This window comes from Rhinoraja longicauda, chromosome 15 (assembly GCF_053455715.1).
Source record: "Rhinoraja longicauda isolate Sanriku21f chromosome 15, sRhiLon1.1, whole genome shotgun sequence".
In the NCBI taxonomy this organism is placed as follows: Eukaryota; Metazoa; Chordata; class Chondrichthyes; order Rajiformes; family Arhynchobatidae; genus Rhinoraja; species Rhinoraja longicauda.
This window is the reverse complement of record NC_135967.1, coordinates 34,765,539-34,779,640: the sequence shown is the minus strand read 5'-3', so window position 1 is coordinate 34,779,640 and position 14,102 is coordinate 34,765,539. Positions and strand designations below refer to the sequence as shown.

Genomic DNA, 14,102 nt, shown 5'->3' with positions numbered 1-14,102 from the left:
GATAAATGACATTTCAGGTCGGGACCCTCCTTAAGAATCCAAGAAGATCTGAAGCAGGGTCCCGACCTGAAACATCATCTATCCATGTTCTCCAGAGATGCTGCCTGACCCACTAAGTTATTCCGGCACTTTGTATCCATAAGTGCATATGTGCTTTTTGTTAAAAAGTCTCTTGGATGTCCGTGCTCAGTTTTTATTCATTCTTCATAAAGAGACCTTGCTGGATCCGAATCTCCACGTGGTGAAGCAGGCATGGTTCCATGCATAGCAATTCTGTAAACTTGGCCAGGCCAGTCAACCACATTTCTGTTTCTCACTTGTGTTTTATGATTTACCTTATGGTCCCCGTATATCTCTAACTGCATCCTCCACCATGTACATCACAGTGAAGAACAGCAGATTTAAAGCTGTTTCAAAGAGTGCTTTGACCATTCATTTACCTGGTGGGGGTGTGAAGGAACGGCATTGCATTGCTCAATTTACGAAGACAAACAGCAGGCTGTCAGAACTTAATCTACAATTTTGGGGATCTACTCTAGATTTTGCAAGTCGCGTTGTCAGCTGTTTTCTGGCGGACAAAGGCATCTCCCACTTCTTTTTGGCAAAAATTTTAATATTTAGATATTTGTTTTAAATTGGGCAATTTAAGTACCAGACTACAATATGCTCTGATACTGGTAGCATATACTTTCATATTTCTCACAAGGCAAATTTCCTGTAGTAGATGTTGCAGCCACAATTCCTGAAATGAGGAAACTCGAAGAATATTTACTGAGATTAGCTGCAACATATTTTGAAGGGTGCAATTATATTGCAAAGAAAATGGCAGAATGTTACTGTACCACTGGGATTCAGCTGTGCGAAATTACTTGACACACTTATAATGAAGGATGGCTGTAAGTATGCTGGTGCTGCTCTCACTCTACATTGCATTTCAATAGACAATAGACAATAGGTGCAGGAGGACGCCATTCGGCCCTTCGAGCCAGCACCGCCATTCAATGTCATCTTTGCTGATCATTCTCAATCAGTACCCCGTTCCTGCCTTCTCCCCATACCCCCTGACTCCGCTATCCTTAAGAGCTCTATCTAGCTCTCTCTTGAATGCATTCAGAGAATTGGCCCCCACTGCCTTCTGAGGCAGAGAATTCCACAGATTCACAACTCTCTGACTGAAAATGTTTTTCCTCATCTCAGTTCTAAATGGCCTACCCCTTATTCTTAAACTGTGGCCCCTTGTTCTGGACTCCCCCAACATTGGGAACATGTTTCCTGCCTCTAACGTGTCCAACCCCTTAATAATCTTATACATTTCGATAAGATCTCTTCTCATCCTTCTAAATTCCTGTCTGTACAAGTCTAGTCGCTCCAGTCTTTCAACATATGACAGTCCCGCCATTCCGGGAATTAACCTAGTAAACCTACGCTGCACGCCCTCAATAGCAATAATATCCTTCCTCAAATTTGGAGACCAAAACTGCACACAGTACTCCAGGTGTGGTCTCACTAGGGCCCTGTACAACTGCAGAAGGACCTCTTTGCTCCTATACTCAACTCCTCTTGTTATGAAGGCCAACATTCCATTGGCTTTCTTCACTGCCTGCTGTACCTGCATGCTTCCTTTCAGTGACTGATGCACTAGGACACCCAGATCTCGTTGTATGTCCCCTTTTCCTAACTTGACACCATTCAGATAATACTCTGGCTTCCTATGCTTACCACCAAAGTGGATAACCTCACACTTATCCACATTAAACTGCATCTGCCATGCATCCGCCCACTCACACAACCTGTCCAGGTTACCCTGCATTTCAATTGTTGCCTGGTCATCCTATTAATGGGATTAAGGCTGCATTCTCTTAGTCTTCCAACACGCACTTTTGCAATCTCTCGCTTAATATTATTTTATCTTGCAAGTAGAGGTCATGAGAGATTACAGAGCTGAAAGCACGAGCATCACCTAAGGAAGGAATAGTTTGTTTAACTTTTGCAAAGTTATGTGGATATGGCCACATCAATGGTAACAAAACAGATCACTTGCTTGATATCTTCCAGTGCACATATGACGTCAAAACTTAATGATTCTTGCACAAAATAGTGCTGACATTCAAAACTCCAATTAATAAGTCCAAAACAATTTTTCTTGAGGGGGTATTTCAGCCAGTCATAATTTATCGATTCGGGAGAATGCTACATTTTGCTGCTGCGTCATCCAATTCCTTCTTAAATTATCCCACAAATTATTACTCAATTGCTATAAATGTCAATCCACCAATTTTGTGACTTTCGTGCAACATTATGAATGAGTAAGTGAAGAATCTTAATAATTTCTAAAATGTCTTTAACTGGATGGTTTGTGGCTCCTTGTCTAACAATTAATATTTTGGATTTGCATTGGATATTGCCCATTCTTAATGCCAAATTTCACTAAAGTAGAGATGTTCACCACTTTAAAGTTCATCTTTAGGATGGTTTGCATCTTTTTTGCTTCATTAAGATGCTACCATGGAGATGGAGGGAAAAGGGTGCTTTGCAATGGGATTGGAAAGCCCCTGCAAGATTATTTGGCCAAATGCCTTGACTGTGCTGCCAAATATAAGATCACGATTGGGCCCAGCATCTTGTATGGAGGGTATATAAAGCAGAGATGTTATAATCTATATCAAGGATGCCTGTGATGAAGGATGCAGCACACAGAAATAAATGTGGTAAAAACAATAATTTTTCAGCAGGGGCACAAATCTGTGTATGAATGCCGACTTGCTGTGGAGTTTGTTAAACTTTAGGGCTGTGATTCAAAAATTAAGACAGCAAGTTGTAAATTTTGGGTACAATTTTTTGTGTGTTAGAATGGCACAAATAAATGATGATGTCATCACACATGCAATTGATGCTTGTATAATGGCCGTTTCCACTGGAAATTAGCTCAAATTATCCAAATGCCCAAGAAGAGTAAAGTGACATGCCTCAATGACCACCCACCATGGTAGTGCCCACACTACCCACACGACATACATCCATGGTGATGAAGTGCTTTGAGTGGTTGGTTATGGCGCATATCAGTTCCTGTCTTGGTAAGGAACTTGACCCACTGCAATTCATCTACCTCCATAACAGAGGGGGTGTGATCTGGCTGGCTCTCCACTTTGTGCTGGATTTTTTAGACAAGAAGAACACATATGTCAGACTATGTGTAGGAAGGAACTGAAGATGCTGGTTTACACTGAAGATAGAAACAAAATGCTGGAGTAACTTAGCGGGTCAGGCAGCATCTCTGGAGACATTAGGTAACGTTTCGGATCAAGACCCTTCTTCAGATTGAGAATCAGGGGAGAGGGAATCTAGAGGTATGCAAAAGGTACAAAGAACAAGTGAATGACGGTTGTTCATGGACTACAGCTCGGCATTTAAGATCATTAGTCCATTAAACATCATTAGCTTCAGAGAACTGGGTCGCTGCTCATCGCTGTATAATTGGATCCTATTAGTACGAATTGACAGCAATACTCCTTCCTTGATAACCATCAACACAGGACCACCTCGTGTGCTGTCATCTGCTCTAATTTCACTCTCCCCATAATTGTATAGCTCCAATGTCATCTTTATTAAGATGACCAACAATACCACCATTGTTGGAGGAACAATGGGTAACAGTGAGTCAGAGGGCCAGAGGGAGATTGATAATCTGATCGAATGGTGCCATAGCAACAATCTTGCTCGCAATGTTAGCAAGATCAAGGAGCTGAGTATGGATTTCAGGAAAGAAAAGCCAGAGATTCATGACCCTACCCTCATTGATGTGATGGTGATGGAGAGAGTCAATAACTTGAAGTTCCTGGGCCCAGCATGTTGATGTAATCACAAAGAAAGCTCATCAATGCCTCTAAAAGATTGAGGAGATTTGGTATGTCGCCAAATACCCTGTCAAACGTCTGCATGTGTACGGTAGAGAGCATACTGACTGGTTGCAATACAGCCTGGTTCGACAAATTGAATGCCCAGGAATGAAGAAAGATGTGCAGAGTAGTAGACACTGCTCGATTCATCACAGATACTGACCTCCCTGCCATTGAAGGGACGTACAAGAGCCGCTGCCTCAAAAGACACCATCCAGGCCACGCTCTCATCATGCTACTACCTTCGGGAAGAAGGAACAGGAGCCTGAAGTCCATGACCATCAGGTTCAAGAATAGCTTCTTCCCAGCAACCATCAGGCTCTTGAACACTACACAACTCTGATCATGACCTCAGTAACTATAATCTTCCAAAAAAGGCCTGTTTCCGGCTGTATATATATGATATGATATGATATGCCCTTCGTATTTGGTTGCACTGTGGACTTTGAGTTTGCGTAATTACGGTCTGGCACCAAGTATTATTGATTACTAATTTATTGTACTATTGATTAATATATATTTATTCAAGTGTAATGTGTTAACAGGTCTGTTAAGCGCAGCAGGTAATAATTTAATTGTTCCATTGCCAGTATGTGTGACAATTGAACACACTTGACTCTTGAAATGTATTAGAACATGCACAAAACATTATTTATGCATATAAAATAAGCACCATGCACTCCATTGACAATCTTTCATAATCTATTTTAGAATGTTCTGCAACAGTGCATATGGCAATCCTTTTCCCAGACTAAAATATTTAAGCCATTGCAATTTCCTCACAATTCCAACCTACAACTCACAGTTGTGCTCTGTCTACACTCCACCAACTTACAACTAGAAAGGGCACACAATTTGAACTTGAATCTAAGCAAAGCTTGGTGGAATTCGATCCTTTAGGCATTTAGCAACAGTTATTTTTCCATGAATGTCACAAAACGTCTTTTTAAAATGGAGGTTGTTTCTTTGTGTAACTTTTTGTGCCTTCTGCCTTTCTTATTAGTTTGCCCAACCTCATTCCGTTGTGCAACACTTGTATCCAAATCCATTGATTTTGCAGATCTCTATCGCTGCACAATGATGCAACTGGTAGACCTGCTAACTCACAACTTCAATGACCCAAGTTCAATGCTGATTTCCAATGTTGTCCGTGTGGAGTTTGCTCGTCCTCCTTATGACTGCTGGGGTTTGCTCTGGCTTCCTCACACATCTCAAAACATTTATGGATTGGTAGGTTAAATTGCACATGGCCTGTCTTTAATGAATGGTAGAATCACTGAGGTAATTGATAGGAATGTGCAGTTAGGATAGAATTAGTGTAAAGATAGGTGCTTGATTATTGGCATGGTCAAAATTAGCTGACATAACTGTTTCTGTACTGTGGATCTCTATTTTCAATAATTCCTAATAATTTATTCCTGTTTAATTCAGTCTATGATAATTCCTGTACTTCAATAAAATTATAGTTTCAAGCACGTTAGTTGATAAGCAGCTTGGTCATCTTTTTGCCCATCTATTAAACACGGATTTTAATTGGAAAATCAAAGCAGACCTCATAATGTTCTTTTTACAACAGTGCCAGCTTTTAATTTTCTTATACAGCATATTTAGCTTTTATTTATGTGCACCCCTTATTTCCTTGTCTCTTCCATTTATCTCCTTCGTTGACCTTTTTGTGCACCCTGTAGAAATTCCATTCAATCTTTTCTGTTCTCTGATTGTTTTCCTATTTTTACTTCACAATTAACTGAACAGTTCCAAATGGAGTCATCTTCTATTGTACCCAATTTGCTCCCGGGGAATGATCTTTGGCATGTCTGATTTCTTTAATTCTAAAATTAACCTTCCTGGAATGCAACCACTCCATTCGAGCAGGTTGATGCCTTGAGGGCCTATGTTTCTCTCAGTGATACAGTGATAAAAATACTTTCCTGACTGATGTGACAGAAAGAGGAGATTTAGGTCATCCTCATACTTACTTGTAAGGGGACAAATAATAATCCTTAAAGCTAATCTTATTTGCTTTTCAAAATCACTATCATCCTGATTATATATTTTTATGACGTATGAGTAGCAGAAGTCTCCATTCATCTTTGAAACACTTTCATTCCAAATCTATTGTACTATGTACTTCTGAAATTTTACCCTCTCTACAATTTACATTCCTGCTCCATTCACTAATGTCTTGAATCAGTACTATTTAGACTCTGGCCTTTGAGGTGGCTCTACCTCTGTACTATCTCCTCCAAAATTGTCATATTCCACTGCCAATTTCACATCCATTTTAAAGTGGCTGAAAAGTGCCTCTTGCAGTTCTAGCTGAGAACATTGGAGTTAGAGAATCTAATTTATGCCTTGCTGTGGCAATACTAAAGCACCTAGTCAAAAGAGAAAGCTTCAGCTCTATGCTTAACAATGGCCACAAGCCAAAAATATCTTTTTGTCGGAGCGCAGATGGTAATTTGCATAGTTTTTTTTCAGTTATTGGGTAAAGATTTTGCCTCTTTAACTCTGTAATCTCTGCTTCCCTCCTGAGCTCATGATTAGGATTAGAGTTCAATCCTAGGGTTCAATCCTAAACTCACCTCCCACTTTCCCAGCTAATTATTCACACCCTACCATTGCAGGTTGAAAACGGAGTCCTTTCTGTTCAGTTGTAAAGGATTGTTTATTGTTAGCTGCTGTTGTTAGTCTCCAAAGGTTTCACTCTGCAATCTACAGGTGAGAGTTTTGCTACAAATGCCATCCTTTAACTACACTCACCATGCTTGATGGAGTTTACTTATCACGTGGCTTCTACCTCTGCGTGATCACTGGCAAATATCAAGAAGTCATGATTTCAGGAACATGAGCATGACCATCACCACACTGCATAGTAAATCGGCATGTCAACCCACTGAGTATCCACCATGGTCTTATTAATTGCAAGTTGTTCAATGCCCAGGGGTCAGGGTTAATAACATAATCCATGATTTACAGTGTTGCTCAATGTTTGTAGCTATTAAATTGAATTGCTCCTCCTTTAATCTACTATTAAAAATATTGGATGTGACATTGGAAGAAAATTTAACAATTGTTAACAATTATTTATCATCTTCATGTTACATGCATGACCTCATACAGCAGTCTGACAAGACCCATGTCAGAGTCAGGCTGCATGATATATAACTCCTCTTTCAAGCTTTATTGGAGTTTTTTATTGCAGTCCCAGGTTCTTAGTACACAAAGTGCTGGAGTAACTCAGCAGGTCAGGCAGCATCAAGTAATACCTCTTCTCATGCCCCCCATCAAAGTGTATACTTATTTCTCCAACTATCTCCCATCACCCCAACCACCCGGATCCTTTTCACTCCTTTATTTACTCATTTCCTATTCCAGAGACCCCATTTCCCCTTTATCCCCCTCTACTCCCCTATGCCCATCTACCCCATCCCTCCCTCCAATTTTAAATTTCTCTCCTTATCTCACACCCTTTTGTCACCTTTGCCTTTGTCACTATACCCTCCCATCTGCCAATCCAACCCCCGTGACATGTACCCACGCATCAATGGCTGGGCTGAACTGCCCCCACCTCTCTTTTCCCACGTTCTCCCCTCTATTCCAATCAGCCTGAAGAAGGGTCCTGACCCGAAATGTCACCTGTCCATTCCCTCCACAGATGCCGCCTGAACCGCTGACTTCCTGCATCACGTTGTGTTTTCCCCACCTTGTTTTAGACAGGTGTCTTGATATCACAGAAATCTTCATGGTCCCCTGAAAACATTCCCACAAAATATAGTCATTTCATGGCACTGTGAGTGGAAAAAATTCTAGCTGAACCTGTATCAACCAGCACTCTTATTTCAAGTGCAGAAATCTTCTCTGCCATCCAGTCAGCTTTGCATAAGCATGACACCTTTTCTTTTCCCCTCTCCTCAGTCAGTGACAGCATAGACACCCACTCTATGGATGGGTAGAGGAGATTGTCTGAGATGATTTGTGGAAATGGCATGGAAGAGCAGGAGACACAAGATGCTAAGTCTGAAATGCAGGAAGAAAAAATACATCACAACAAAATGAACATTTTTTTTAAGAAGCAGATTTTGGAAATCTAAAACAAAAATAAAAAACTGATGTAAATACTCAGCAGATCCAGTGCATCAATGGGAGAAGTTTCAGGTCAATATCCCTTCATCTGACCCGTTGAGTATTTAAGAAATCTGGGAAGCCATATTTCATGGATCTACTATGTAACAGAAGCACATGGCTGAGGGTTGAAGTGTACAAGAATCAACCACATTTGTGGCTCTAGAGTCTCACACTGGCCAGAGTTTGTAAAGGTAGTAAATTTCATTCTCTGAAAGACAGTAGTGAACGCGATGAGTTTTAATGAAAATCTAGTTACCATTTGTGATGCTGTGATGAAGATAACATAATTTATTGGCTTATTTGAGTATTGCAGTGATGAAGGTAGTTAGGTGGATTTTTGTTCTTATTAATGCTAAGATATGGTTAATTTTGCTTCCAATGTCAACAGAAACAATTTGATGTGGAGATCAACAAACATTTGTTACTGCATTACATGTTTAGTGCATACAAGAGAGGCAGAAGTCTACCCTGCTGATTTTTTTATGATCATTGCTTTGTCTGCCCATCCAAATGCTTTGAAAAGATCCTTTTGGAACTATTTTAAATATAATGTGCTTTCCAAGCACATTATCTGTAATTTATCCCCTAAATATTGCAAAACACTTGGAAGCTAAGTATCGCTGTGTCTCACCAATTTTCTTTGTTGTTATGGATGACGATTGGTATTTTAATTTCAATTGCAAATCACAAGTGCAGTTTATAGTATTACCACACTATGCAGCAAATTGGGGAACAAAGTAAGAATCGCATCTCATGGGTACACTGAGTGTATACAGAATTGACAGCTGAAGACTGCAAAATCTTGTGCAGCACTAATTTGACACCAACTGTGCCAAATTGGGTTGCAACAATCCAGGCAATGCCATGTATTTATCATGCGTAATGGAAACGGTTATCAGAAGTGATCAGTGCATATTTTTCAACACAGCTGTCACTTCTTTTGCTTAATTTTATATTTTTGTTCTCATAGATTCTAAAAGTTATAGTTCATTTGTTCCATTTGATGTAATACACAACCTACTGAAGGAACTAAGCCAGTCGAGCAGCATCTGTGGGTGGAAAGGAATAGTTGATGTTTTGGGTCAAAACCAAGAGTCACCAATTTAGCTCTGCCCAAGACCGTGAGAAATTGTAGAATTGTCGATGTAACCCAGTTCATCACACATACTACACTTCCCACCATGTTCTCCATCTACACTTCATGCTGCCTTGAAAAGCAGCCAACATAATCAAAGACATGTCCCATCCTGGTCATTCCTTCCTTTCCTGTCTGGCAGAAGGTACAGAAGCTTGAAAGTGCCATCAACCACCAGACCTGGGGGCAGTTATTCACAAAATGCTGGAGTAACTCAGCAGGTCAGGCAGCATCTCAGGAGAGAAGGAATGGGTGACGTTTCGGGTCGAGACCCTTCTTCAGACCTGGGGGCAGCTTCTTCCCATTTGTTATCAGGCTTCTAAACAATCCTTCCATAAGCTTTGGTACTGTTTGATTTGCTTCTACCCCATTGAGGACATTGGACTTTGGAACTGATGCATCACAATGAGCTACAGTGCTGAAAACTATATTCTGCGCTCTGTATCTTCCCCTTTGCTCTGTCTATTTCACTTGAGTTTGAACTGATTGTACCGATGTATGGTATATCTGATCTGTTAGGACAGCATGCAAAACAAAGCTTATTGTTAAACCTTGGATAATAATAAACCTACATTGGACAATAATAAACCCACCCTGCATTAGGACCCCTCCAGGAAATTGTTTGTGGCTCCAGGTTTTAACCTCTGCAGTCTCTATGATGTGTTTGAAAAAAGATTGGTAATTAACGCATTGCAAGTAGGTTGGGCTGCAAAGGTTGTGGTCATTGCACAGCTCCGGGCACTCACACTGTTCCAGCTCTCAACAGGAAAAATGTTTAAACAGAATATACTCTCCAAATCGGGAAGCATCCATGGAGATGAGGAAAAAAATAATAATTCTGACAAGGCAGGGGGAGTGGTAAATGTTCAACAGAACTCAAAATCGTTACAGTATGATTTAGCAAGCATAGAAGCTAAGAAAGAGGGAAAGGACAGGAAGGTTAAAAGGAAAAGGTGGTGTTAATTTCGAAGGCAGGTGGAAATAATTGAATACTGGTCTCCAATTGCACCATTGCCCGACCAAATTCAACACTGACTTCTCCCTCTTCCTTAGGTTCTCTTTACATTTTTCTCCACATCATATATCACTCCTGATGGAACATTGACCACAACATCCACAAACGGGATTGGCCAGTAGTTTAACTGCACATTTTGAAAGTGGAAATTCTCCATTATTTATATTTATAGCTTGTAAAGCATTCTGTTGGTAAAAAAAAAAGATTTTTCCAAATAGGCCTTTGTGGCTGTTTTGTCAGTTTTATCAGGTGCTAGACAGCCCGTGGACCCGTTGGGTCCCGTTGTTACTAAAGGTGCTTTAGTAACATGTCAGTTTCTTTGTTGAACTCGAGAATCAGCCAGATCCCCCTCCACTGCAATGCACAGGTAGATCCCACTCAGATTATACTCAAATAACCCTTGCATTTGAACCACAACCCCAATCGGCTCCAAACTGCTCCTGCATTGGTCTAGCACCCTCCCCTTCCCCCACTCCAAAAACGCACAGCAAGATCCCGGGTATATCCGAGGCTGTAGCGGCCGGGGAGTCTCCCCCGGTGCCGAGGGCGGGCGAGGGGAGAGAGGAAAGGGGAGAGGGAGCCACTCACCCTGGTCCCGGGTGGCCATTGCAGTAGCCAGCAGCAGGAGAGCAGCCGCAAGGCGGTCGGTATCCCATGTTTGTCCTGCCGGCGGCCATCAGGGTGGCATCGGCTGGTTTGTCTGCTATAACCGAAATCCATCATAAAGGGGTCCGTTCAAAAAGAGATTCTACTTTACTGATCTTCAGAGACCCACGTGTAGAACTGTGGTGTCTGCTGCAAGGATAATGTCATACAATCTCTGGGTTGCATATGCAATGATAGCTACAGTCATTTGCAAATTGACTCAGGTTTCTAACTGTTATGATGCAGTGCACAGTGGCACAGCAGGCGGCTCTTCCATTAACTGCCTCCATTCATATGTAATGTTCCACTTCCATCATGTATCGAAACCTCCATCAATTACTAGGTATAATGATGATAATGTTCCGACCTTGGAGAGTTGTGTCAAAATAAATCACATTTTTATTCATGTCACTGCAAACAAGTTTCTAATCATTCAAACGTAAACTCCATCCCCATCAGAAAATCTTTATTAATATTTCAATTGCAGCAAATTCCAGCATCTGTTTCAGTAATTCTGAACTACTGGCCAGATTTCTTTTGCCATGATAATAATTACATTTTAATTCCAGGTTCAACATGCTATTGCACATCTTTACCATTTGGTTTGTAATTTACTTTTTTAAATAGTTTAGACTTCAAGATCCACAGGGCCTTGCTACAAGAGAATGAGTGTGACAAAATTGAAACCCTTATTTTTGTTCTGTCAATCCAAACTGCTCATGCTGTGATTTTGGGAATTGGAAATATTTCAGTCCAATTTCCCCATCCAAGGCAGAGCAGTAGAATGCTGTCAAATCTGGGATATGTCACATTTTGTTTTGTCTTTGCCTTCCACTTGCGATTGCTCAGTGCTCAAGATAATCAAAATATTTAAAAGCAAACAAGATCAATTGCCATTTTCTAATATGCGCTTGGGACTTGTGCCAAGTCTTAAATGCTGTGAGTTTCACAAATTCATTTCATGAGTGCAGACGGAAAAATTATTGTGATACTTTGCGAGCCTCCATATATTGCAGTTTGAAATATAAGGGTAGACAAACAACTTGCCTTGTTGTTAATAAATGAAACAGTATCCCTGGACTGCTAAGGAGTTCACGGTTCATTAATTTGCCATTTTTCCTCCCATGTTCCTTTTTTTAAAGATAGACTCATATTGACATTTGCAATTTGTTTCTTTTTCTTACAGGCATTGACTTGAAAGCGGAAATGGAAGTGGAGAAAAACACTTATCTGGATGGTGCAAAGTGCACCTTGAAGATCTGAAACGACGGGACTACGATCCAACTGCAGGATGGTTACCTGGCTATATATGTCTCCTGTGGATTGCTAGCAGAATAGCAGCTAGTGTACGAAGGGAAGAAGCTCTCACCCCATGAGCTTTGGATTTATTACTGGTATAGAACAACACTGAGAGTTTTTGGAGCTCGCCCTGGTGATGACATCGTGTACAATGCTTCTTTACTCAAGATGGAGTTGCCCTGCATCGCTTTTGCGACGTGTACCCACCATTTGCTTAAACATAGACTGCAGTGCTGCCCTCTGGATATTTAGCTTTGCCATCAGGGTGATAGTGTTGGAAGGCCAGATCAATTACCCCACTGTGAATACGCATTATGGAAAACTGCGGGGAATTCGAATCCCCTTGCCGAGTGAGATTCTGGGGCCCGTGGATCAGTACCTGGGAGTTCCATACGCCGCTGCTCCTATTGGGGAGAAACGGTTTCAACCACCAGAACCTCCACCTTCCTGGTCTGGGATACACAACGTTACCCACTTTGCCCCCGTCTGCCCACAGAACATCCATGGCGTGGTACCGGAAATCATGTTACCTATCTGGTTCACGGCAAATTTGGATATAGTTGCAACTTACATCCAGGATCAAAACGAAGACTGCTTGTATCTAAACATCTTTGTCCCCACAGAGGATGGTGAGTCAGTGGGGGACAAACCAATGCTTCTTTTGCCCGGTTCTTTGTTGTTGTTTTGTCTGTGTGTTGCTATTTAGCATGAACTGGTTCCCTGTTACCTATTCCCAAGTCCCCTTCCTGCATGCAGGTGTCATGTGGCTCATGTTGGGCTTCTCCTTGCCTTGACCTTTCCATTTCTTACTATCTCTGGCACTGTTATGGTTCCTCTTTTGTTTCTTTGGCACAGTTTGACAGCCATAAGCTAATTGTCACTGCAGAAAATCCGAAGCCAGGTGCATTGCCCGCAGGATTAGTCCTCAGAGTTTGGGATTCACACTGTAATACAGTATATGAGGGTACAAGTGGGAGGGAAGGTTTATGAAGGGGGATTGCAGAAATATTCTCCCAGGACATGATTGGATTGTGACTGAATGTTTGATGCAAGATCACTCCCAAATCCAAAGGACTAGACAATCATTTGGCCTTTACTTGAGACTTTAATTGACTCCTTTGGCTTTACAGTATAATGTGAAGGGGGCAGATGGTTCATTAACTAAGACCCTAAGACAATTACCCAAGAATAATAACAGATTATCATCAATCAATACGAATTACCCAAGATTTAGCATCAACTATCCATAAATTGCTGTGAGTATACTATGATCGATGCCAATTAGTCAGATCATTGGATCTAACCCAGTAGTGGATTTGATATTGTAAACATTTTCAGCAAAAATGTTTTGGACTCATTACTAAATAAATGCTGAGGAACAGACCCCACTATTGCTAGGGCTGTTCTCCCAAACACAACTGTCAACTTTGTAATGTATTAAGTTGGAGTAACTTGTCACTCATAGGTCACACAATGGATTGGCATTGGTCCACCTTGCTAATGCTTTCTACTAATCAGCACCATTGGAGTGCTTTTCAGGGTTGTTAAACTCATCCAAGTCCACTTTAACTCCAGACTCAGAAAACTTCTAGTGCATCTGCATAATATTTTCATTTCTCATACAAATCATCTCAGCAATACCTGATCGATGTGTCAACTTGTGCTTGAACATTTTACCACCTTTTTCAGAACGTCAAAAACTCCATTCAGATTCCATCCAAGGCTATTAATTTCAGGGATAAGGTTGGATTGACAGATAAGTTATCATTAATTACCATTGAAACGATTATTTAGTTGATAGGTTGTATGCTTCAGGTTTTTATTGAGAGTGGATATGTGCCAAAGACCAAAGGATGGGGGGAACTAAAAGAATATCCCTGATAGGATGTATGGTATATCACAAATTTTAAGGAAGATCACTAACTTAGGAAATCACAGTGCCCTCCATAATGTTTGGAACAAAGATCCATCGTTTATTTATTTG

At 40.9% G+C, this 14,102-nt stretch overlaps 1 protein-coding gene across 5 annotated transcripts in view; it reads left to right on the top strand.

Moving 5' to 3' along the window:
• nlgn3a (neuroligin 3a) overlaps positions 1 to 14,102 on the top strand; it is a 191,142-nt gene that overhangs the window by 48,564 nt on the left and 128,476 nt on the right. For all 5 annotated transcript variants that reach the window (XM_078412483.1, XM_078412481.1, XM_078412482.1 and 2 more), the window contains exon 2: positions 12,006 to 12,747. In XM_078412483.1, the coding sequence (XP_078268609.1) occupies positions 12,255 to 12,747 (493 nt within the window). In that variant the 5' untranslated portion in view covers positions 12,006 to 12,254. The remainder of the gene's footprint in view (positions 1 to 12,005; positions 12,748 to 14,102) is intronic.